General features: G+C 36.1%; 2 protein-coding genes, 1 non-coding gene and 1 pseudogene across 3 annotated transcripts in view; 3 read left to right on the top strand and 1 right to left on the bottom strand.

Annotated features, from left to right (window-relative positions):
• Positions 1–2272: 2272 nt before the first annotated feature.
• Positions 2273–3253, top strand: LOC149836699 (uncharacterized). Its single transcript, XM_090007897.1, has 2 exons — positions 2273–2534; positions 3138–3253. Exons 1-2 carry the CDS (start codon positions 2273–2275, stop codon positions 3251–3253), a joined length of 378 nt encoding a protein of 125 aa, XP_089864023.1.
• A 1147-nt stretch (positions 3254–4400) lies between these two features.
• Positions 4401–8347, bottom strand: LOC149836700 (putative magnesium transporter NIPA3; annotated as a pseudogene).
• Positions 8348–10832: 2485 nt separating this feature from the next.
• Positions 10833–10905, top strand: TRNAR-ACG (transfer RNA arginine (anticodon ACG)). Its single transcript has one exon. It is a non-coding gene; the product is annotated as a tRNA-Arg (tRNA).
• A 14031-nt stretch (positions 10906–24936) lies between these two features.
• The window catches only part of LOC149836702 (PH, RCC1 and FYVE domains-containing protein 1-like), a 30868-nt gene continuing 28330 nt past the window's right edge, over positions 24937–27474 (top strand). The window contains exon 1 of the mRNA XM_090005530.1: positions 24937–25363. Within this exon, the coding sequence (XP_089861656.1) occupies positions 25316–25363 (48 nt within the window). The 5' untranslated portion in view covers positions 24937–25315. The remainder of the gene's footprint in view (positions 25364–27474) is intronic.

Raw genomic sequence — 27474 nt, forward strand, 5'->3', positions numbered from 1 at the left:
CCTTTTGTATTTGTTTATTATTATTATTTTCCTTGCATCTTCGTTGCAATTTACTGCAAGGAATTTAAACTTTAAGGAATTTATAGATATGAATATTATATTGCTGATAAGTTGTTCATCGTTACTGCAAGGAATTTAAACTTTAACGAGTTTATATATATATATATATATGAATATTATATTGTTGATAACTTGGTACGAGGGAGTTTGAAGGTTTGAAATGTGGTTCCTTTTCGAGTTTTGGTGAAGGTGACTGATCCCCTGACCACCTTAAATATTGATGGTCATTTTCCAACGAAAGCTGTCCTCCTGGCTTTTCATGAGTTATTTTAGTTTTATTTATAATATCTATTTTCTTATTTTTTGCTATTTATTGCTCATTTACGTTGTTGGGACCAAAATAAATATCAAACCACAGTCACAAATACCGCCGACACTTTCAAAATATCACCTTTTTTGAAAAATCAGATTTATATTTTAATTGGCACTCATAAAAAACACTTTTTTAGAGGTTTTTATATTTTTTATATTTGTATTTCTATTAAATATATGCGTATATATTTTTTATTTATATATATAACAATCCCTTTTTAAGGCTTTCTTGAGAAAAACTAGGGTTTCAAAAAAAAAAACTACAATTTTCCTATTTTTCCTCCCTAGTTCTCAATTACCATGGGGTCGCCATTGTGGCCAGTGGGCGGTTGTGAGGGTGCTGCGACGAAGGCACCGGATCAAACTCCTCTAGTGCACCGGTGTGTCTGTAGCTTTCAGAGGTGAACCAAGTAAGGCAGGGTGGTCATGGGGCCCCACTTCGGGTAGCTGAGCTTTCGTCTCGGGTTCGAACCCCAGGCATCAGCGCTATCCCTTAGCATAGCATAGGTATCAAAAATAAAGTAACAATATCATTATTTAATCTGATTTTTTAGTAAAATTAGAATCTGATGCTGATAAGTGAATCGGGTCTGTGTTGGTCAATATGTTAAGAGGTTATGATTGTGTTTTCAACCGCCTAATTTATTTGAATACATTTCATGTTCCTACCTTTGTACCAAATGCGAGGGCTTTTTTTTAAAGGCAAGCTGGGTTAGGCAGACCAACTATACTATTGGGTTTTGAACCTGCAATGTCCCAATACAAGGTGGCGTGCACTAGGTGCTCCTACCAGACAAGTGGAGCCCAGGTTGTTAAATTAAAGGGCATTTTTAGTCACTTTGTTTGACCAACAAAGGCCAGGCATCCTTTTGAAATATAAATTATAAAAGAAAGCAATTAAAATTAATAATCGAAATCAAGCAGTATTTTATAAAGAGATGATGGTTAGGCAGATTTACTGCAAGTTTTAACTAATGTATCCCAATAAAGATACAAAATATCTAGGGGACCTCGCTAAAATGGATGAGTCCAAATCAGGATCCGACTAAGTGATGCCGTGTATCAGATTTTTCATATGAAAAAACCATGCTTGGATCCAACTCCAATAGATAATCAGACCCCTTTCTTTGTAACCAAACCCTGACCCTATAGGATTGGGTTGGGATCGGGTCATACCCTATCCATTGACACCCTTAATCACAGATATGGTCGACAATTCGGAAACGCTTTTTCTGTATGACAAAGTTCCCATTTTATGAGGATGACAAATCTTATAAAATAGCTTTTGCAATGTTTATATCTCAGAAAAAATCATAAAGAGTAATTTTGAGTTGTTATTTAGGTTACTAGAAACTCTTCTTACATGTGAAAAACCTGTTTTTTGAGAAACAGTTGCTGAAACTAAAAACCTGACATTTTTTAAACTTGTGGAAAAATACATAGAATACTCATTCATCAAGTGAGAAACTTGTTTCACATCATATGGGAAACTTACTTTACATATGAAAAACAATTCCTTTATTTGAAAAGCGTGATTCTCACACTTTTTTCTTAAATAAGAAGTTTGTGTTTTCAATAAAAAGTTGAGATCTACTGTTATCTAAAAATTTTAATCACTCAATTTTTTAAAATTATATTGATTTATATATTTTTAATGTTAAAAAGGATGTAAAGTACTGATGAAATGGAGAATTCCCAAAATTTAATGTAACTACATTATGTTAAACTTATTTATTGAGTACATTCTATATAACACGTCAAAATGGTTTGTTGCATTTAAATAAATTATTTATGATATTCATTATTTTATTTAAAGTAAGCTGACTATGCACTCGTTTAGATACTCAATAAATATAAACAACACCGTCACTTCCCATTTCATATGAACGTGATAAAAGCAATGGAGGGCGGAGAGAGGAAGGGAAGTGGAGGAGGAGACGGGCTGTCAATCGTGGTTTTGGCGTCGGATCTGACGGTGGACTCTCGCACCTTCCTGGAAGGGACGCACGAGATCATCCAGCAGGAGGAGGAGTGGTTCGACTGCCGCTCGTCCCTCCTCGGCGACGACTTCTCCGACCTCGACCAGCTCCAGGCCCTGCGCCTCGAGGGCCTCGACAAGCAGAGCCGTCCGATCCTCAGGATCGTCGGCAAATACTTCCCTGGTACTCTCTCTCTCTCTGATTTTTCCCCGATTCCCTCTTTTCAGGTCACGATGATCGCTTTGAATCAGTGGTTGCTTCTTTCTGATCGTACTGTAACCAGTGTAGGATCAGAGCGCATTGATTCTTCATTCTGCAGTATTTTTTTGAACCCTAATTTAGTGGTTACTTTTTTTTTTTGCAAGACAAAGCATGGTTACTTGAAGCTCCTTAAAACCCTCAGAAATCTGCTTCTTAGGAAGCACAATTTGAAAGCACGACATTACATGTTTCTGAAACTTTTTTTTTTTATAACTGGAGAAAACCCACCTCGATTGGCGGGTTTATCGGCGTAAAACCCCACGTCCGCTGCCCCTTGCAGCAAAGGACACACACCCATGGGTTTTGAACCTTTGACGTCCTTCAGCTTGGTGATATCGCACCAACCATATGTGCGTCACCCTCAAGTCGTCTGGAACTTTAAAAGAAAAAGTTGCTTTTGGTTCGGGCATGTTTGCAAAGAATGCCCTGTGATTCTTGAATTTTCTCAAGTTGCCATGATTGGGCAACATTTTCTCAAGGTTAGTGAAACATGAAAAAAGTACAAGTTGTGATTGTGATTGCCAGCCGTGATTGTTTTGGCCATAAATCTTGTGAAAGTTGGTCACAAGAAGAATCACAACTTCTACTTTCTCAGCGGTGATTGCTCATCACCACCCGTGACCAAGGCAAACATGACTTAAAATGTATGCATCTATTAAAAAAATCCATTTATATAATAAACATATGTTATAAAATTACTTTAAAATTCATTCAAGTAAAAAAAGAAAAGGTTTGTACCATACTTCTATGGCACTTCCTACTTCTTATGCTTCTTATATGCTCTCACGCATCGCTTTTTGCACCCGCTTCTTGCTTTGGAAACAAGAAGTTGTGTCAGTCCTAATTGAGCTGAGCCAAACTTATGAACATGGGGGGTGTTGCTGTTGGATAGCTTGAAGGTCAAGATTTACACTCCTTAATCATTCTATGATTTTTCTGCCAATTGGTTAATTTCCTAACATTTGGTATCAAATCATCCTTCAAGTTTGAGTTTCACTCTCCAAAGGGGAGAGCCCCAAGAAAAAGGATTACCTTGACCAGCCCTAAAGCTTCTGAAGGCGTAAATGCTATATAAATTTGAAGCAAGAGTAGAAGCTGTTTCAAAGGGGGGCACTGAGGATGCTAGATGCAAAGTGTGATGGTTAGTTAAGTAGTTTAGGGGCCTAGCTTTATGAACCTTAATCACCTTAGATGCAAAGTGTGATGGATACTCGATAAATTTTAGTAATGACCAATACACTATAGTTGACAAGAAGAGTCAACAAGTGATAGCCAAAGTGAAAATGGCTCCAAATAAAGTCTTTTCCCGTGACTATGACTTTGTGTGATAGTCAGACTTTAAAAGTTGAAAATTTAGATGAATCAAATCTATGACATCTAAGATTTGGCCATTTGAATTATAAAAGCCTGAAATTATCAAAGCAAAGAAATATGGTGATTTGGTTTCCTTGTATCAATGAAGAAAATAAAATAGGTGAAGGTTGTATTTATGGTAAATTTCATAGACTTCACATTCCCAGACTCACCTTGGAAGGCGAAGCACTCACTCGAGTTAATCCATGTTTGTGAACCATCTCAAATTGAAGCACTTCTTACTCTTCGTCGATGACTATAGAAGGATGATGTGGGTGTACTTCCTCAAGCAAAAATCAGAAGTTTTTGATGTCATCAAGCAATTCAAGGCATCGGTAGAAAATGAGAGTGGTTGCAAGCTGAAGAGGTTTAGGGACAGATTATAGAGGAGAATTCACGTCCAATGAATTCTGGAGTTACTGAAGCAGCATGGCATCAAAAGGCAGTTGACTGCCTTAATTGGGTGTCGTAATCGAACGATCCAAGAGCCGATTCCTATAAAATCAAGCATGTAGATCACATTTGTATGATCAAATTTTAGAAAAAATAAGAAAAAACCTTCCAAAGCCTGGTAGGCTTGCGGTAGGCTCAAAAAGTGGTCAGGCATATATATATATATATATATATATATATATATATATATATATATATATATATATATATATATATAGGATTCATGTGGAAGACCCAGAATGATTTTCTTTTTTGGTTCATATCGCCGACCCCAATTGTTTTGGGATGAAGGCGTAGTTATTGTTGTTGTTGTTGTATCAGCGAGGCTATTTCTCACAATATTATAGGTTTGGTGATAAATCTTGGAAAAATCTCGGGGCTAAAAAATATAAAAAATAATAAAAATAAGTAAGAAAACATCATGTTTAGACATAAAACATAAATAATAGAAGAAATAAGTAAAAATGTAAAAGAAAGAAGAAAAACATATTTAAAATGTAAAAAATAAATAAAAAGTAAAACTAATTGATAATATCGCGATATTCTTGTGATAATATTGCGATATTATCACATTGGCGATATTTTCAAAATATCGTAATATTTTACCTAGATTATCATTTGCTGAATTTACAGTGATAATATCGCAATATTTTGAAAATATTGCTGATATCTGTGACTAATATATATATATATATATATATATGCGCACTTGAGTTCTTAGCATAACACGACCTTCTTTTGTGCCTTTGTTGGCCATTCCAAAGTTCTGCTGCACCATTTTGGTTCGATACACTTGCGCCAAAACCCAACAAATAAAACACACCCTTTGACAAAGCCAAATTTGGTAGAAACATCTGACCAAGATAATTCCTGAACTTTTACATAGGCACACTTGAAACAAGTTGTAAGCATTTCACTAACATGCAGTGAAAAACGTCATCGACCATATAACCACCCTTTTGAATAGGTTTGATACGAGGAAGGATGGCCAAAGAAATGCTTAAAAGGCGCAGAAGAAAACATTGACCCATTAAGTTGGGAATCCTTAAGGCCATGGTGCATAAACTTGTCAAGGACTTGCAATCATACATAATTCCTTTAAGCCAGACAAAAACCAACCAAATTATCTAAGTACGAACAACTAAGAGCACACCTCCATTCACAAAGCTTCATCTAGTCGGTTTCTATCTTGTGCGCAATTGCTGGCAGTGAAAGAAAGAGGATATAGGACGCTTTCACTTTAAGTTAGGCTAATAACTGAATACATTGAGAATTCATCTCTAGCCACAATTTCAATGATTCAACCATAGGAATCAAGTGGGTTTACAAGACATGTTGCAGTTGTATAAATCAATTGATTGGTAGAAAAGTGGAATTGCAGAGAACATGCCAAAATGAATGTGCTTATGATAGACTGTCAAGGGGTATTTTTGAGTCTTGACAGTTAACTACTTTGACACATCCATGAAAATTTAAAATTTTGAGAAATCTGTGTTGAGAAAATTAAAAAGCTATTCATGCAAATACCATGTACAAACCCAAAAAGAGTCTCCTTAGATTAAATGAAAGCCAAGAACATGGCATGATTAACTGCCATTTTCATAATTATGGAATTTTGAAGACTATTACTGATTCATCCATTTATATTAAGCATAACACAATTTGGATTTAGTATTTGACACTCATATGTATGTATGGGTGCATATATGTATTAGAAGCCATACACACATACATCTGTGTGTGTACGGCTGTCCCCATGTCCTAATTTTTTTAGAATTGTCGTGTTGTACCAAGGTTGCAATGTATGATGTATCCCATTCCCACATCTGTATCCACGTGAGTGCCATTATCTCATGGTGACACAATTCTTGAATGATTTGAAGCATCTACCAAAATGGAAAACTATATAGGGATCCCATAAACTTCATCTTTTAGTACTGTTACAGCCAACACTGTGCAGAAAGAGTAACTGATCCTTTACTGACCTTGTTGAGGTAATTAATTTGCATGAGGACACATGTAAGAACAACTGTCATAAAGAACCATGTTTGTGGGTAAATCAATTGATTGGGACCTTCAAAGGTTAGCTTCAAGGAAGTTCCAAGAGCTTTGACACTCATCACCTGCAGGCAGACAAAGAAGTGAAAAATAAACCAGTCACAGGGTTTCTATAGGTCCTAGTTATTATAATACAGAGGATGTTCCGAATCAGTAGCCATGAAACACAGATAATCTAAAATTTATACCGAAAGAGAGCCCATAAGAGAACAGATCCCCGTGAAGACCAACACATTTGTATTTCCACATTGAGTAGCAAAATGGAAGATCAGCACCAGGACCAACACAACAACCGATGCCACATGAAGCAGAAAAGCTGAATCAAGAACATCGGAGTCAGATTTAATCTTTTCATAAGCAACACACTATTGTAGGAATTAATAAGTTTATAATGCATACCAGGCTGAGTTGCCATGATCCATATTTCATGGACAGAAGTAATTGAGCTCTCTTGTGGTGCATGAATGACAATTATGACAGAACCAGCTATACACATTACACATCCCAGCATGCCTAACGGATGTAGCCTCTCCTTGAGGATAAAATGAGCCAGTACAGCACTGTTCAATCAAGGAACAATCATATCCATTATAAACTTTCATTAGCTAGGGGGTAAAAAAAAAACAAAAATTAGAAAGAGAAAATGTCGGAATTACCTGACAATTATACTCAGCGCACCAAGTGGAGTCACTAAAACTGCAGGAGCAAAGGCATATGCAACAAAATTTGCCACTTCTCCGACAATCACTAGATCAATGCCAAAAAAGAAAAGGAGAAAAGTTGATTGGCTTACAATTAAGGCATACAATCATTGTGTTTGTATTTTGAAACTAAACACACTATGAAGCACAGAGAAATATATTCGTGAAGATTCCAAGATTCAGCTGCAACACGAGAGTTAGTTTTTCAATTCACTGACCAACAAAATTATTGAAGAAGGAAAGATCAACCAAACCAGCATATTCACTTTTTTTTCAAATGGAAGCAAGAATCCCAATTGAGCGACTCAATCCAAACAGCAAACAAAATAATGAAACATGAACCATACAATTGACAAAAAGCATCCAACTTATATCAATGGAAAGTGTATACTTCCGCAATCAACTACAAGGTGAAATTGATTTTCTATAGATTTGGATCACAATCTCTGACTAAATTACCAAGTAATTGAGCAATACCAAGAATAAAAAGTCCAACCTTTGTAGCCTAAATACCAAAACTGAACAAGAAAAGCTCACTTGTGACCACGCCCACCCACCATAGAGGTTGTAAAATATAGGAGAAACCGCCAACACCTGTGACAACCACACCAAAAAGGAAAGGTACCCATCAAAGAAAAGATCAAATTCAGCTAGAATTCAAGCTTTCCTCGGCATCAGGACCTCAATTCGATTGAACCCACCTGCTCAGACTCCGGAAGCGGCCTCCCGCCGGAGACCCTTCTTCTTGATGATGAAACTTGCGCCGATTAACCCACTTGAGAGAAGGGCTAAAGTGAAGCCTTTGAGATTATCGGCAGACACAGACATGCCGATCCCTCTCTTATTATTCTGCCCACCTATCCCTGAGAAATTGTAGTTTCTTTTTCTTTAGCTTCTTATTTTTCTATATTTTATTTTTGTTTTCTATCTTGTTAGGTTCATGGTTCAACATTTCATGAGTGGTAATGTTGATCTTCTTTCGGCTCTCTCTCTCTCCTTTTTCTTTTCTGCAGTTATTTACACCAGGAACGTAAATTCCCTTGGATTCTTCTTTATCAGATGTCTGTATTTCTTTTAAGGAATATACCAAAATGATGCTTCAAAGTTTCTGTTATTCTAATTTGGATGCCCTTTAAGCCTTTACTAACATTTTCAAGAAAGGTATAGGCTTTTTTAAACAATGTCACGCTGGTATTTTCTGCAAACCTAAACACTTCTAACAAACATAGTTGCACATGTTTTCTGCTTAATCCTAACCTGAAAATCCGTTCATCATTGCTTATTTATTAAAAATCATGCTTTGATTGGATCGATTCAATGAGAAACCTTGATTTCTATTCCAAGTTTTGGTGCAATATGAGTCATTGATTTTCGATGAATCTAAATATGCATATGCACATTAAAAATGCCTAATCTAATAAATATTCTCTACTAAATTATAGAGAATAGGTCTATGAGTTTCAAATAAGTAAACACCCAAAAATTTGTCCTTTGAGGTAATTCAGGAGGATTTAAGAGATGAGACTGTTCAAGGGCTACTCGGTTTGGAACCAGGAAAATGATAGAGAATTTTTGTTCAAAATATAAAAACATCCTCCCTTCATTTTTTTGATAGGCAAGCTGGGGTTAGGCAAACCCCCACCAGTTATACAGCAGTACCATTGGGTTTTGAACTTGCAACGTTTTCAAAATTTCAAAATTTTACATGGTTTTCACGTCTGCGTATATGTAAATTTTCATCAACTAAAAAGGTGAATACATGATTGTGAAATTTTTCTCAGTGGCACGTCTCATAACTCATGCTTTTCATATGAATACAGGATTCAGTTTTTTATGAAAGTTTTGCCCATTTCCAAATAAGACCTTATAGCCAGTTGGAATGAATGCAAATCACATGTTCTCTTAAGGGCAAATTTGGAAGGAATATTTCATTTTTACATGTCCAAGTAAATTCCATGAAAAAAAAAATGAATCATATTATTTAGATCTTATGAATAAGTTTCATATTTTTGTTCTCTATTTTTATACAAAAAGGCACAATTCAATTTGTCATGTTTGTTTGATACTAAGGAATTGGTTCAGCTGGTTCCAAACCTTCTATAAATTGGATTAATAGGTCATACTCAAAATCATTTTGATATCTTAATATTAGACCAAGGTTAAACGTATCGCTTCCAAATCCTAACGTGTTTTGATGCGTCATTCTTGATCCAAAACCTAAGTCCCTAACGTGTCAGCTGTGGACCCAACGGCACAACAGCAGATGGTGGGTGACCAGGTGCAGCAGCACACTAAAAAAATGATAGAATCATCACATCTCACATTATCCTCTCTCGTCCACCCAACATCCATGCTTTTCAGCGTGTGAATATAGTCTAAAAGTTTTGAAGAATCGAACGTTGCGAGTGTTTGGTTGTCTTTGTTATTTGCACCAATAAGCAATCCATCATAACAAGTTGCCCATCCTAACAAGTTGGATGCTCGATCAAATCGGTATGAAATTTTACAAACCATACCCTGATCCATATATTAATCAGACATTTTGGGTCTGATCCCAATTCTAATTGGACCTTCTTATTTATCAACAAACCCTTACCCTATAGGGTTTGGTATGGTTTGGGTCCGGGTCAAACCTGACTCATTGACACCCCTAGTTTTTTTAACTCCTAAGGGATGAAGACGAGTCGGTCCCACATGACGCTAGATCCAAATTCTGAAGAGTCGGCCTCTCTCCCCATCTGAGATTTATCCGGATTTCATAGTGGAGTGTCATATTCTGTTATGATCTGAGCCTCCATGGTACTGAATCTACTGAAAATGGGCGTCTATTGATTTTCAAGTAACAAGTTGCAAAAAGCTGGCGTAGACGCGATACCAACCTGGGTCCAATCACATTTATTGACCCAATTCTGACTCAGATCGGATTATACCTCAACCATTCGACCAGGATATACCAAAATGATATTATCCAGATCCACAAATTAGGCTGTTTCGGTTTGGAGATAGGTTGGACATATGACCCGATTTGCACATCCTAGCATTCCAAGTTCATTATGAGGTGCTCTTACTAGGTCTGGCCCGGGTCCAATTGGATCCACCACAAGAAAAACAATACCCAGGTCAAATAAGGACTACATGAACCAAACACAGTCAAGACCCAATAAAATAATATTTTTATGTTTTTTACAATAAAATTGCAGATTTTAATGGGAAGTCGGGCCGGAACCGGAGTGAAATTTCACAAACCATACCTGGCTCCATATACTAATCAGACCCTTTGGGTTCAACACAGATTTAATCGGGTCTCTTTCTTTGTCACCAAACCCTGACCCTATTGAGTTTAGTATGGGTTAAAACTGACCCGTTGACACCTCTGGCGATTTCATTTTTTAGTTGCTGCAAGCAGCTAATACTTTCCAGCCAAGCTCAGTGCCTGGATTCATATTTTGATAAGCCTGATGCAGTTGGACCTGCTCCATGGATATGACCCATAGTTCAAGGGATCCCTTATTTTCCTTTTTCGTGAATACGTTCTTGGAGAGCAAGAGAGACTCGAAACGGAACCGATACTTTGAGTTAGACTTGAGCAGAGTAAGACCCATTAGGATTTTATTAAGAATATTAAATATTACTTTTTAAACCTATCAACAACCATGACTCCATGGCCCAATGGATAAGGCGCTGGTCTACGGAACCAGAGATTCTGGGTTCGATCCCCAGTGGAGTCGTTTTAAAGCCTTCGTTTTTGCCCTTACAAGTTTCTTTTTTCTTGCGTTATGTCGCATGAATAAATTGCTATACCAAACGATTCCCCCAACTCCACTAACTATTAAAAAATTTAAACGAGAAGGTCTGTAACAGTAAATACTATAATTTTGACGATCCAGCAAAAGGTTTATATCATGCTTGACGCTTAGACTGCAGCTTGTGTACATTAAGTTCTGCTACTGGAGGGGCTGTTCTGTCGCTTTTTTTTTTTTACTCGGAGAAATCGCCCTAGGCACAGAGACCTGGCCGTGCTGGCTCAGCCTGCCGTCCTGTCAACGTAAAACAGTCCAGATTCAGGTCCAATTTGATCCAAGATTCCCGTCCAGCGTTGCAATTTGTTTACTAAGGACAGCTGTAAATGCTTCATAGCTAATACATATGTATGTACATGCAAAAATCATTTGTATTATGTTTTTCAGAGTTGGAAAAGGTCAGTGAATTTACAACTCTCCATTTTTTTACATCACTGGAAAACTTGCACACAGGTTGGACTATGGAGATTCAAAAGCAGGTTCCCACTAAAAACATGCATAGGGTCATTTGGAAAAAAACAAAAAGAAGTTTACTAAATCTTTTGCACATACAAACAATTTTATTAAACTTAAAACCTATATATATATATATATATATATATATATATATATATATATATATATATATGAATGAAAACCTCCTCAACTAAAACGGTCTCAAACCTTCCCTTAAAAAAAAACGGTCCCAAACCTACCAAATGAAAAAAAATTAGTATTTTTTTTCAAAATTCTGACTGTACAGGTGTGTTCAGTATGATCATTAATTTTGGATAGAAAAATGGTATTTGGAGCTTCACAATTCTATGAAAATGATAGGCCATTGATTTTTGAAACTTATAAAAACTTATCATAAATCAGAATCAAAACTCCAAGAACTGATTCTTATAAAAGCAAACATACAGATCACATCTGTATGATCAGAATTTTGAAAAAACATCAAAAATCTAATAAAACATCCATTTGGTAGGTTTGGAAGGGTTTTCTATTGAGGACATTTTCATTCCTATATATATAATGGGGACTGTCCAACCAAAGGAATGTCCAAAATCTACAATCGATCAATGATCTAACGACATTCCTTCTCTAAGGATCGGGTTTTTAGTGGTCCATCTTTACATATTGAATTTTTATCATTCATTTAGTAAGCGACACGGTTTAGATTATGAATTTTTTATATCTAGATGCATTTTTTAAAGCGCTAAAAATCAAAGGCCCACAATACTTTGTATTGTAGAGTATTAAATGCATTTTAAGCCATCGATTTTTCACATTTCAAAAATATATTTAAATGTCATAAAGTCTTTGTGTAAAGCATATTTCTTACTAAATATGTTACAAAAAACAAATATATAAGGTCCGATCAATGAAACACTCGAACATTGGAGGAGAGTTGTGTATTTTAAAGAGGTACAAAAATCAATGGTGATATTATATTAAAATTTAATGATAAAATATTTATAGTTTTAGATCAAATCAATTTGAAACAAAGGTTACTTATTTATAAATAAGCAATGATCAACACATTTAACAATTCAGATATGACATAAAATACCTAATATTGTGATTTTTAGAATGTCCTAATGTGACCTAACGAGAAAAGGGACAGTACAATCCCCATTCTCTCTATATATCTATCTATATATACAGTAGCTGCCTACAACCCCCTTCTAGGGGGTTTTCAGGTTGTTTTTCTCAAATCTGACCATGTAGATGTCTTTAACATAGTCGATTTTCTAGGAAACGATACTTGGAAAATGTTTATTGAATAAAAAAATAAGTTTTTTTAAGCCTTGAATATTTATTATATTTATTAAAATTTTACACCATTGATTTTCAAACCTTATAAAACCCTACCTGATCGAATGACACAAGAGTTCATTCCTATATAATCAAACATGTATAACACATCTGTACGGTCAAATTTAAGAAAAACGTGGAAAGAAATCATTCAAAAGCAACGTAGGTTGCAATAGGCATGAATCAATGCAAGCAACTATTTTCTACTATATATGTGAGTTAATCTAACATTAAACTACTTATGTTTAACATTAGATGAATTCAGTCATGTCAAAATGAATAAAATACTTTTGAAAAGTAGTTTTTTAAAAATGCATAACTATTTTTTTAGGTCAAAAAGGTAAATTGGGTTGTTTGACTTTTCAATACCCTTCAAATTCAAAAGAAATGTAATGCCCAAAAAATAGCCATGCATTTTCATAATGTTTAATCCATCTAATGCTAAACACAACAGTTTAATGTTAGATTAACCATGTATAATTGAACATATTAGGCCTCATTTCTTGTTCTGCCCCATAGGTTTTAAGTGTTTTATGATAGATTTGAACAGTTAAATGTGTTCAGCATACTCGATTTAGTGAAAATCCACTCTTGGATCATATTTTTTTGACAAAAAAAACATAATTTTTTGAGCTGAGAAAAACTGATACCTGTATATTCATTGATTTTGGATCACCAAAAAAACTGTATAGAAGTCAGATTCCCGCAATCAAAAAGCCAGTTTCCACTGGTATTAGACATTAGAAAAAATATTTAAAACTATGGTTTTTGAAGGGGCCTAATGAGACCTAACGAAAAGGGGCCAAGATAGATAGATAGATAGATAGATAGAGGGAGGTTAGATGTGTTCCTTGTTTAGGTTTCAACTTTCAACTACTTAGATGTGTTATTTACTTCATTGTTCATATTAGTTGAGAATGTGTCATATGGTTTTTGGCATGAGGTCCAACTCTAGAAGATTGGCCAACTGAAAGCTTGGAGCAGTTTTGTTATATATTTCCAATAGAAATGGCTTTTTCATGGTTGGAAACCATCGAAATTTGAGTGTGGAAAATACCAGAAACAATTAAATCGGAAGTAAACTGGTGATTTAAGGCCTTAGATTATTCTCATTGAAATGACTGAAAATCATTAATTGGGATTTTAGAAAAGCTTCATTGCTAAGAATGACTGGAATAACCAACGGAGCTCTGTTTATTTGGTAGGAGCTATTAGTGTACACCATCTTGTATTGGGACATTACAAGTTCAAAACCCAATGGTGCAGTTGTATAACTGGTGGGAGTCTGCCTAACCCCATCTTGCCCATCCAAAAAGAAAAAAAAAAAAGAATGACTGAAATAATATCAACCTTCTTGAAGGGATTTGCCTGAAGGCCTTTATAAACCTTTGAGTACTTGTTGGATCATCTGTTGAAGGGTAAAAATCAATCTGGAAATTATCCATGTGCCAATAATGCTGTCATAGACTCTTTCTCTAGAGGGAGTGGTTTTAGTAATGGCTTTAAAATGTATTTTCGCTATTTCAAACAATTTAAAATTGATAAAGCTTCTATATGATGTTGGATCTTTCATACACTGATCAGCTAGCTAGATCTTGTTTTTGAGAAACTGATCTTTTAAATGTTCACATCGAGTTGTGGGGCTTATTAACTTTGAACAAGAAATCCACACGTTCATATGGGAAGTTCTCACAACTTCTCTTGGTTAAAGCTAAGTTTTAATTAAGAAATTTAAAAATGCAAAAAATAAAATTGGATTAGCATATGAAATCTTGTGATAAAAAGCTTAAACCAGTGTTTTTTTTAAAAGGCAATCTGGAGTTAGGCAGATCCCTACCAGATAACTCTTAAGCCCCATGTGGCAGACTGATTCGAACCTGCCTTTAGCTTGGCACAGGACCCCGCTCACCACATGGGATACCACCTTGGTGGTAAAGCTCAGACCAATGCTGTTAGTTTAAATTAATGCAAATCGGCCTGAATCTGCCTATTCGTGTTATATCAACCTAAATTCAATTTGGTAAGGGTTGATTCACCCTGCAGCCAATTTTGATATTTTAACATTTTAAAAATATTTTTAAATATGAAATATTAAAAGTAGGGCATGTGTGGCACCAAGAGAGTCACACTTCTTTTAGGTTGTTGAGAGGACTTGAGTATATACTAGTATTTTAATTGAATTCAATTCAATTCATGATTTTAATCAATTTTTTTTAGTCTTACACGTGTGTGTTGGTAGTTGTAACCCGCCCAAGGCTTGTACTGTGTTTAAAAAGAGTTTTTACTGTTTTCTTGAAAATCATGTAAAGAAATAAAAAAATTCCTAAAATTTCAATTTTAAAAATTGAGGCGTTATAAACTTTTCAAATGTTTTTAAATATTTAATAATTTTTTACATTAAAAAAGTAAAAAATGACTGAATCAGCTCGATTCGGTCCAAGTCCAAATCAACCAATTCAAATCGATTAAGGTCTGAAATTGATACTGACAACATTGGCTTAGACCATGTAATATGATCAATGACATTGGAATCAGTTTCCTGATAAAAAATAAGGGGATGAAATAATCCCAGAAGAATCAGAAAAAGTTATTGTAAGGAGAACACTCATCAACATATTTAATAGAAAAAAAGCACCATGGCAATAATTGAGTTAGACATTATATGCAAGCAGAGATCATACAAAAGGAATCACAAAAGCGTGGCTCATGTGAAAAGCTTGACCTTAGTCAAAAAAGTTTGAGTTGTTCAATCACAAGGCTAATTTGCATCAATTTGTTGGTTTCTTAAAGAACTGAAAAGAAGGGGAAGCATAAAAAAGGCACAAGTCCATCTATGTGCCCCACTTGATGTTGTTAGAATCGGTTTCTGAACTTAATCATTTTAAAAAAGAATCGAAAAATCTGCCTAATCCGAATCAGATCCAATCGTTTTTCAATCAGTTTATTTAAAAAACAATGGCTTTTAATAAAAACACACAAAAAAAGAAAGTTTATCTAAAAAAATTACAGAAATGAAGTGAATGATGACTTAGAGGACCAATCAAATTCTACTTAAAATTTATAATAACAAGCAGATATCATAATTATCACAAAATATTAAAACAAAAACCAAAAAACCGATTCAGGCCGATTTTCAACAAATCAGTGAAGTGTCGATTTGACTAAAATTATGCTGATTTGATTTTTTTTTAACAAAAAAAAAATGATCCCACCCATGTCAATGTCATCACAAGGATGGATGATGCTCAACAAGTTGCCCTCCTATACAGACAAACTGGAAAAGAGACGTGAAGAGCTTCGGTATGTCAAGGAAAAACATATAATAGAATGTGATATATAATTCTTCATATATATAAACAAAATATGGTGCATTGAACATGGTTTTTATGCCGACCAAAACATCATCATATACAGAAATGCGCTTAGGCTCTATTTGCCAGCAATGAAATGCCAAACTACGGACTTGCCAAAAAAAAAAAAAACTACCGCAGTGGTTACTCATGTGGTTAGCTGGGTCCTGTGTCAAGCTGATCCAGGATCGAACCCCCGCTGGCACATGGGGACTGTGGTTGCTTTATCATGGTTGGAGCAGGTAAGGTTGGGTAATTGTTTCCTTAACCCGGAGTTTTACCTCGCAGAGAGGCGAGCCCGAGCCCGAGCCCGAGCCCGTTAACCGACTCGATTCTCTGTGATGGTTCCTTTGTCATCCAAAAAAAAGATTTGAGAGCCTTGGGACAAATCTCATAGATTCTTGGGAGCTGGTATTTTGAAACCCGCTGTCAACTCTAAAACAGCAGCTTGCAAGTGCAAGGGCGCTGAGAGGGGCGTCCAACATTGGAGTTGGCAACTACAGTATCTACTGAGATGGGAAGAGATTTGAGGCTGCAAAATCCCATCTTATCTGTTGGTATTTGCCATATTCAAGCTTCTAAACAGTAGCAGCAGTTGGAGAATTTGTGAATCCCCTCACACCTAATTATGGGCATGATTTATTGCTAGAAAATGAAGTTCATTATCTGATAGATATTTTCCTTATAATACTCTATCTTAGAGCTATCAATATTTATCAAATTGGTTCCTATCCAATAACAGAAGGCAATTATATCAAATGACAATGACGTTAATTGAGAAAGAGAGCTGCACCAGGAAAAAGTTTTTTCTTCTTTAAATGAAAAGATATGTGACCGTGACAGAGAGATCAAGTGAAACTGAATTGACTCTTGAGAACACTTGTTTATTCCATATTTTAGACCTTAGCGTTTGAACTTTTTCAATCATTGCTTATTCACAAGTCACGACATTGCAAGCCACCGCCACCGGATCAAGCCCCACTGGTGCACGGTGTGTCTGTAGCTTTCAGAGGTGGGCACGTAGGGCATGGTGGCCGTGGGGGCTCCACTTGGTTTTTTTTTTTTTTTTTAAAGCTTCGGGGAGGGTTCTCGTCATAAAAAAATGATGTTGCAAGCCACTAACTCACAGGTTAGACTTTGCTAGAGGTAACTCTATGCTTCCCAAGTAAACCTCTTGACATCCCAACCACAACCTCAACACTGAAGTTGGCAAAGATCCAATAATTTATCTCTAGAAACAGGCACTTAATTTTTAAGATAGATTTGAAATTTTTCACAAACTAAATCCATATTTCTGAACAGTTGAGCGAAAGAAACGGACATCATTATCCTTTTGGTCATTGGAAATTCTTGATTGGAACATCCATTGAAAACTATTGGTAATATAATCCAACTTGTTATAAGGATTATTACCATGTTAGAATAATCACCATATTATGTTATAATTAGTTTTTCAGGCATGTATCTACTTAATTTTGAATGGGTTGACTTTGAGTGGTATTTTTAATTAAAAATGTCTACGGACATGACTACCACTTCTATAAAACCAAGAGACACTCGTTAAGTTTTATTTCTACATTACTAATCCAACTCAAATAAGATGATTTAAACAAAATAACCCCAATCTCTTTATGATATCAAACGAAAAATGGATCCTCCAATTCTAAAAATAATTCCTTTATATATATATATATATATATATATATATATATATATATATATATATATATATATATATATATATATATATATATATATATATGCCTCTCTTTTTTAAGAATTTTTTAGTTGTTTTCCATGACACTAACTTTATTGATGTGATGTACATGCTTTTCTTAGTAGGAATCAGCTTTTAGACCGTCCAATTATAACATGTAGGCAAGTTTTTATAAGGCTTAAAAAACCAACGGCTTACAATATGCAATACTTTTTCAGGTTATGAAATAATATGTTTTTTCATAAAAAAAAATGATTCAAGAGGATCCCCAAGAATGTGTTTATGACTTGCACCATGGATATCAAAACAACTTGCTCCATGGAGATCTAGAGCTGTTTGTACCTGCAAATACATTAGCCCTCTAGTTATCCTCCCCGTGATTAACACAAACCCAATCTCGGGGCTGACTTGAATAGGGAGAGGGCTTATTCACTTTGTTCACCACCAATGGTGTGTAATATACATGCATATATATATATATATATATATATATATATATATATATATATATATATATATATATATTTACAAAAAAAAGTAGGCGCTTAATCCATCCGTGTTTGATGAAAACACATACGCTGGCCGTCACTAAAAAATAACCAAAACTCTCAAAAAAATGTGTTTTTGGTCTTTAGAGGTGCTTAAAAACAAAAAAGGATGCACACATCTTTTTGGATTTGTTTTTAGCAGCGCTTCAGAAGCATCGCTAAAGACCTAAAAACACATTTTTGAGTGGTTTTTTCAGCGTTTTTGCAGAGAAAAATATTGAACGTTCATCATCTGCGCGATGGACGCTCATCAATAATGTGTTTCCATCGAGCACGCATAGATTGAGCACCTACCGTTCTCTCTCTCTCTCTCTCTCTATATATATATATATATATATATATTATATACAATCAGTCAGCAATATGCATTTCTTTTTTCAAGTTTAATAGTTCTTTTCTAACTTTGACGGTTTGACTTAAGACGTGCTTTGCTTTGCTCAATCAAATCATAAGAGATCATTCAAAACAATCTATTTGCATCATCTCGTAAAGATGATTCGTGTCATTTTGTTATGAAAATGGCATGTGACGCTGCTTTGTGAAAACAAAGGAGTACATAATCAACGCCTTTTATTCAATGAAATGACGTTAAATAACCTCGCAATAATCACTTCAACACCGTTTAGCTGTCATTTTCATAGTGTTTAGGGATGGGATACTACGAAGTCAATGGGCATCAATCTAATATGAGGAAAGATAAGGTGACCTCATAGAGGTAGAAGTTGATTCGGATTTAGACTTAATTCCATTTTAATGGATGTAGCCTAATCGGAGATTCAGAATTGGATCCAGATAAAAAAGAAAAAGGTACTACCGAATCTGAATCCAACAGTCAAATGGGTATATTTTACATGTAATTAGTTTTTTCTTCGGATTTGGATTCAATGTGAAATTGCATGTCAAATCTTAATCCGATTCTACTTGCATTACCGATTCCAACTAATCAGATTTGGATTCTATCGGACATCCATATTGAACCCGAACCGTTTACATCCCTAGCTAATTGAACATGTTTTTGGGAGAGCATGAACCTTGGCTAAGGGTCCCACGGTCTAGGACAAAACCCCCTCATGTTGGGGCCCACTATGCTCCCCAGGGATTGCTAAAAAGGGAGGGGGGTGGGAGTGGGACCCACGTCGCCTACCAAAATGGAAGGATGGCACATGCCCCCATCACGTCTGCACGTGCTCGGGACCCACCGATCATGTTCGCACTGTTAGATCCACTTCAATGCCACACGTGCGAGATCGGTCATCCGCTCATCCTTGTCCTTTTGTGCCATCGTGATTATTAAATAAGACATACATGCTCCCATTGAATTGCCTGCTAGGCGCTAGTTGCTTGCTACCCGTTGTGGTTCTCTTCTCACTATAGGGGTCCATTGATGTCATTACTTGAAATAACTGGGGATCTGATAAAAAAGTGAACACTATCCATCACCGCCGTCCATCTCACGGCTAATATTATCATCCACCAATGGTATCGAAAAAGCTCCATCACCACCATCATCAGCAGCCCCATGATGATTTATCACCACCACCATCTATCTCAACATCATCCATCATCACCACCTCTCGAAAAACTGCCATTACTACAATCCATCACCACCACCCTGAAAAACGTCATCCGGGAAGCTCCACCACCACCTCTCGTCCTCTCTCTCATTTGTTTTAAGATTTTTCATTTTATTTTTCTCATGATATCCAAACAATTAAAAAAAATCATTTTAGAAAAATTATCATATCAAAACTTTTCATAGGCAAAATTTTCTTTTTCTATGAGAATGACCCTATTGTCAGGAATAGTTTTTGAACCAATTTTTTTTTCAAAAATGATCCAAAAAATCAGCCCAAAATTAATATAATAAAATCAAATCGTGTTAAATTGGTTTATTAAGAAGTTGATTTAAAAATAAAAAAATCATACAACAACAACTACGCCTTCATCCCAAAACAATTGGGGTCAGCGATATGAACCAAAAAAGAAATTCATTTTGGGTCTTCCACATGAATCCTTTTCCTCCAATCATTTCTATCCAATGCCATGTCCTCGGTGAGGTTCAAAGCATTCATATCCTTTCCTATCATCTCCATCCAAGTCTTCCTAGGCCTACCCCGACCTCTTTTAACTAATATATTTTCCCATTTCTCCAACCTTCTAACTGGAGCATCATTAGGCCTTCGCCGAATATGTCCAAACCACCGTAAACGATTCTCTCGCATCTTATTTTCAATGTGTGCAACACCTACCTTCTTACGTATCTCCTCGTTCTGAATCTTATCTTTTATTGTATTTCCACACATCCATCTAAGCATCCACATCTCAGCTACACTCATTTTTTGAATATGATGTCTCTTGGCAGCCCAACATTCCGTACCATATAGTAAAGCGGGTCTAATAGTCGTCCTATAAAACTTTCCCTTCAACCACAATGGCATTCTACGATCGCACAACACTCCAGTTGCACTTTTCCATTTCATCCACCCAACCTTTATCCTATGATTTACATCTCCATCAATTTCTCCATACTTTTGAATGATGGATCCCAAATATTTGAAATAATCATTCACCGGTATTTCTTGCTCACCAAGCTTCACTACACTCCCATCACTACTTCGTTGCTTACTAAACCGACATTCCATATATTCAGTCTTACTCTTACTCAACTTAAAACCTCTAGCTTCCAATGTCTGTCTCCATAATTCTAACTTAGCATTAACCCCAGCTCTAGACTCATCAATCAAAACAATATCATCAGCAAACAACATACACCACGGTACATTTTCTTGAATTGATCTCGTAAGCTCATCCATCACTATCGCAAATAGGAAAGGGCTTAAAGTAGATCCTTGATGTAACCCAACCGTTATCGGAAAATTGGTTGTCACCCCTCCACAAGTGCGGACATTGGTTACTACTCCTTCATACATATCTTTAATTATACTAATGTACTTGAGAGAAATACCTTTCTTCATCATTGTCCACTAGAGAACGTCCCTAGGTACTCTATCGTATGCCTTCTCTAAATCAATAAAAACCATATGCAAATCTTTGTTCATCTCTCTATATCTTTCAATAAGTTGTCTAAGAAGATGTATAGCTTCCATAGTTGATCTTCCAAGCCTAAAACCAAATTGATTCTTCGATATCATGACAACCTTCCTCAACCTAGACTCAATCACCCTCTCCCAAAGTTTCATAGTATGACTTATGAGTTTTATACCACGATAGTTTGTGCAATCTTGTATATCACCCTTATTCTTATATAAAGGCACCAAAGTACTCTTCCTCCACTCATTAGGCATCTTATTTGTTCGCCAAATCAAGTTAAAAAGATTTGTCAATCATTCTAAACCTTTCTCTCCCAAGCATTTTCAAGCCTCGATAGGTATACCATCTGAGCCAACTGCCCTTCTTGATTTCATTTTCTTCAAAGCCTCTGCAATTTCTTTCTTTTGAATCTTGCGCATGAAGTCACGATTTATCTCATGAAAAGGAATTGAGAAGTCTCCAAGATCTTGAGCATGACTATCATTAAATAGCTTATCAAAATAATCTTTCCATCTCTCCTTAATCTCCTCATCTTTGACTAAAACCCTTTGCGTTTCATCTTTGATACATCTAACCATACCCAAATCCCTCGATTTCCTATCTCTCATCTTTGCAAGCCTATAAATATCCTTCTCGCCTTCTTTGGATCCAACTTGTCATAAACCTCCTTATATACCTTAGCCCTCGCGTTTCGAACTACTTTTTTAGCTTCCTTCTTTGCTCTCATATACTTCTCCAAATTCTCATTATCACGACTCTTACTTAGATTTCTATAACACTATCTTTTAACCTTAATAGCTAATTTGAAATCCTCGTTCCACCATGATGTATCCTTACCTAGTGGTGCACCGCCTTTAGACTAACCCAATACCTCCTTAGCGACTTTTCTCATGCCACCCACTATCTTATTCCACATTGATTCTGAATCCTTCTCGAGACACCAATCAACTTCCTTAACTACCTGCTCTACAAACATTCATTGTTTAACTCCTTTCAGTGCCCACCACTTAATTATAGGATCTATCCTATGTCTATCCCTTTTGCGGCATTGTCTAATTCTAAGCTCTAAAATTAAGACTCTATGTTGTGTAGCTACACTTTCTCCCGGTATAACCTTACAATCGATGCAACAACCCATATCTCTCTTTCTAAGTAGGAAAAAAACTATCTGACTCGTATTAACCCCACTTTTAAATGTTACTAGGTGAGACTCCCTCTTCCTAAACCAAGTGTTTGCTAAGATCATATCATAGGACAAACAAAAATCTAAAATCCTTTCTCCACTTTCGTTTCTTTCTCCTATACCATAACTTCCATGGATACTCTCAAATCCATCTCTACTAATGCCTACATGTCCATTAAGGTCACCGCCGATGAAAAGCTTTTCTCCATAAGATATCCCTTGTACTACTCCATCTAAATCTTCCCAAAATTGATGCTTAATGGAATCATCTAAACCTACTTGAGGTGCATAAACACTAATAATATTAATAATATCTGTACCTAATACTAATTTAATAAGTAAAATTCTATCACCCTTCCTACGGACCTCAACTACATGATCTATAAACTGACGACTTATAACAATCCCTACTCCATTCCTATTCCTATTTATTCTTGTATACCAAATCTTATATCCCCAAGGTTCTATCACTTTTGCTTTCTCACCTACCCATTTGGTCTCTTGTAGACATAAAATATCAAATTTTCTCCTACACATAACATCTACTAACTCTACCAACTTACCAGTTAAAGACCCTATGTTCCAAGTGGCTAACCTAATTTTATGGTCTTGGACTAACTTCTTTACCCCCACCCGTCCAACAAAGTGAGGAAACTCTTGCCTATTTGACACCACACCCGGACGCCGGTGTGACGCGTCGCTTCTGGGCGACGACCTAGCAACCCTTGCCCATTTATCACTGCTTCCGGGCCTAGAGAGTACAGCGCGTCGCTCAGTAGGGAACGCCCCAACGAAATTCTCATATTGGTTCATTTTCATAGGGTATGACTAAGTTTTCATGCTGGCTGTCACAGGCCTACCGCAACCCTCCTCCTTTATCCGGGCTTGAGACCGACAGTGTATAACTAAACAGTTATAGTTATACACAGGCGGAGTTTAAAAAAAACAAAAAAAAAAACAAAAAAAAATAAAAATAAAAAATCATAATTTACAAAAAATAAATAAAAAAATCAGGAAGCACCATAATTATCATAAAACATTTGAAACATAAAAAGAGAACTTATGTATGCCGATTTTCAATAAACCAGGAAATGTCAATTCAATTCTATTTTATCAGCATTTTTCCAATGACCATAAATGATTGAGAAAACTTGATCATGCCATAACCATAGACACATAAGATCCACATTGGTGGTTAGGGTTGAGTGATTAAGTTCATTAATTGGGCCAAAACTCAGCTCTAATGAGTCACTTAGTTTTGACTGTATACGACCATAGAAAAATTATTTTATCACAAGAGTTTCCCTTGTCAATAAATCCCATATTTCGATACTTGCAACATTGTCTAAACTAAAAATAATTTAGAAATATAAATTTTACTCAACAAGATCTAACTTAGTTCAAAAGTATAACTCTAGACTGGAACCCAACCGGGGATATAAACGGGTCTAACTCAGGTCAGATCTAGGCATTACCAAATCCAACCTAATACCTAATCATATTCGGATTTGGATTCAAAATTGGATGAAATCAGATAAAACCGACTTCTAATCCAACTAGCTCAAAACCTGATATTTACACTTGATTGAATTGGGGTTTATTCCGATTCAGATCTTAGTTGGACTCGGGTTCGAGTTTGAATGAAAAATTCAATACCAAACCCGAATACTATTATTACATCCAAATTTGGCTACCTAATCCTAGTAATCGGATTAGGATTCGGGTCGGATGTCGGGTTACATCCGAACCGTTGACATCCACCCAGATATGGACAGGGAACAATAACCAGAAGCAAGGGAGTGGCAGTCCGTTATTTCATGTAAAACTAGGATTTTTTTCATAAATTGTGACTGACACGATGAAACAAAGATGAGATGTGCATGCGATCAACTGAATAAATTTAATAAATACATACAATAAATAAATAAATAAATAAATATAGCTTTCCCATCTCTCTCCGAGAGACACATTAAAAAAGGGAAGGAAAAAAAAAGAATAATAATTTATTAGTTTTCTTAACGACAACGATGGTTCTTTGGTTGGCGATGATGATGATGATGACGTTGTGCTCCTGTTGTATCATCGCCCTCTTATAGGAAGCAGACCAAGGCCTCCTCTTCTCGTACGTGTGCAGCTCTGCAACTTCTCCGTTTCCATCTCCTCGCACGTGCGATTGGACGACGACGACGGCGTTCCCTCTTCCCCGCCTCTTTCAAACCCTAGAAATGTTGCCAGACACGGAGAATGAAAGAAATCGATGGAATAGAAGGTGAAAATCTCAGGTACTTCTTGTCGCCAAGATTGCCGGGAAAATTTCGCCTTTTTTGGGGGGGTGCATTTTGGTAATTTTTCTGGGTTTTGGTTCGCTTAGCGTCGCCGGGATCGGAAATGGAGGAAATCGGGGCGGAGCTGTGGGTTTCGTGGCGGAGCGATGGAGCTTGAGCGTTTTCTTGTTTATTTTTTTCTTGTTTTTCGTTCGATCTTCAAGGTTTTCTGTTGGATTGAGGGAGTTTCGTGCGGTTTGTTTCTTGCTCGGGCCGGATGATTTTTTATGAGTTGCGAGTGCGCGAGTGAGTGATATCTTAGTGTTGGGGGTGGAATCGCGGTGAGGAGATGAGCGGGTTTCGGAGCGGCGGCGATTGAATGCGGAGGAGCCAGAGACGGCCTCTTTCGGCTTGTGCGGGAGCGGCCGATGGCCGATCTTACTGGGAACGGCGCTGTGGAGAGGGATGTCGAGCAGGTACACGCGTGTGCTTGTTCTTTTGCTTTTTTTTTTTCCTGTTTTTTGGCGGTTGTTCTTGTGTTTTTTTGGTTAATTTTGCGGGTTTTTGGTCGCCCGAGAAATCTAGACAATGTGTGTTGATTCTCTTGTTAAATTGGTAGAACTGGAGATGGTTCGAGTGTGACTCACTTTTCGCGATTGCTATGAGTTTTGTTTTGATCCTCGGGGTTGTTGTTGAATTTTCTCCTTGTAGATTGGATCCATGAAAACATGGATTTCTCATCTCAGGAGTGGGTTGGCGTGGTGAGCAAATGGACTATCAATATGAATTTCCACAATATTATGCAGGGCTGTGGATTGTCTTTGTTAAAAAACATTGTGGTATTAAGATTGGTAACGTGAAGATGGTGAATAGAGGAAATTGGTGGCATTGCCTCCCTGTTCATTGTTAATCTTCCGTGGTTAAAACGAATGAATTTAGCAACTGTTTAATTTTTTTTATAACTTCGAGTGTTTGAACTAGGGAAGGCTATTGAAGTAGCAAAAGTGGAATCTGATAATTTGAAGTGATAACACAACACTAGAGCATCAGGTTTGATTGTCTAGGGGGAAGAGGCATCATTTCTCCAGTTTTAGTTCATAAGTTTAGTTTTCCAGTTGGAATTTGATCAAGACACGTAAGACATGAGCTTTTAGAAAACTTAAACTTGTTGATTTTCCAAAAATAAAGGTGGTTCTTTTTTCAGCATAGATCTGCCTTATCTTGTGATGATAGCACTTATCAAATGAAGCCATATTGCACTGTTTATCAGAGACCTACTATTGGAAAAACCACATGCCTCTTTATTGGATGCATTTGGAGGAGAGAAAAAAAAGAAAAGCAAATAGTTGGTTCTTCATCATCGTCTACTATATCGATTCTGCAATTTATTTTCTACTACAATTTTCTGTATATTCAGACAAATGGAGGTACAAGCGAGACATTCATATTGATAGTCAAACCAAATGGATCATGAAGGTCTTTCTCAAGCATTCGTCATCTTTTTGGTGATTGATCAAACTTGAAAGAAAAGATTCTATTGAAAACAACAATTGTTGTATATATGAACAATGTGATGACATGCGATATCTTTAACAGCAGTTGCACCAACCAGAACCAAACCCTTTTTCCATCAAATATGGCACTTATTCAAGTAGGCTTTCTATATCCGGCACTAGGTAGTACCGTAGTGCTTACTTTGAGAAATTCTGTATGTCCCTCTATGGGAAATAATAAATTGAATAGATCAACCAATTACCCATCACCTGTATATTTTCATTGGAGATATAACGTTCTGTGAAGGAAAAGTAGGTGCAAAAAGTGAATCAAAACAAGATAATTTATTAGAGAAAAAAAAAAGATTACTGCACAACCATAAGCCAACAATCTAATGATTGATAAATGAAGGATATCCTAGGATGAGAGCCTGCATAGAGGCCTGTCAATGCCCCTGCATAGAATAAGAATTTTGCCATCTTCTGCACAAATATAGGCATTTGCTTCCTTTTGCTGTTGAACTGCAATATCTTGGACTTTCTATTGAATATACCAAAAAAAACAAGATGTCAACACTATCTCAAGGCATCAGGACAAAGTTTAAATTATTGAAACTGATAAAACCACTTGTATTTCCAAGTAAAAGTATGCTAGGTTGGACCATTGTCTCACAAATCCAAGCAAAACCAATCCTCCACATTTTGGTCAGAAAAATAGATTTTCTAAAGCAAATAGCATAATGGACAAACCTTTATGATGATCTTTTGCTACACTTCAACAATGGGCCATAAGCATTCACAAATGCAAAATGAAAGCTAAGCACAGTAGAAAGCTAAGGGGATGAATGAAATGTGATACATAACATGGTTTTCTTGCTTGTGGATGTCTTGTTCCTAACAAAATACCTTTGCTTCTTGTTTCTCCAGATTTGGGGATTCGTTTGCATATAATATACATTCAAACAAATTAACTTTAATAACCAAATAAATTTGAATAAACAGCACCTATTTGAGAGAAGTATTGAATAAAGAGTTCATTCCTTGTGTTTCCCTTCCATACAAAAGGGTGTGAACGGACATCTTCTTACTGGAAA

This window comes from Nuphar pumila, chromosome 5 (genome assembly GCF_984573655.1).
Source record: "Nuphar pumila chromosome 5, dmNupPumi1.hap1.1, whole genome shotgun sequence".
NCBI classification, from domain to species: Eukaryota; Viridiplantae; Streptophyta; class Magnoliopsida; order Nymphaeales; family Nymphaeaceae; genus Nuphar; species Nuphar pumila.

Excerpts from the sequence above, each read along its gene's own strand:
- LOC149836699 (XM_090007897.1), top strand. The coding sequence starts at position 2,273 with ATGGAGGGCGGAGAGAGGAAGGGAAGTGGAGGAGGAGACGGGCTGTCA. Across the intron at positions 2,535-3,137 it reads CGTCGGCAAATACTTCCCTG|CCGTGATTGTTTTGGCCATA; the intron begins GTACTCTCTCTC and ends TGTGATTGCCAG.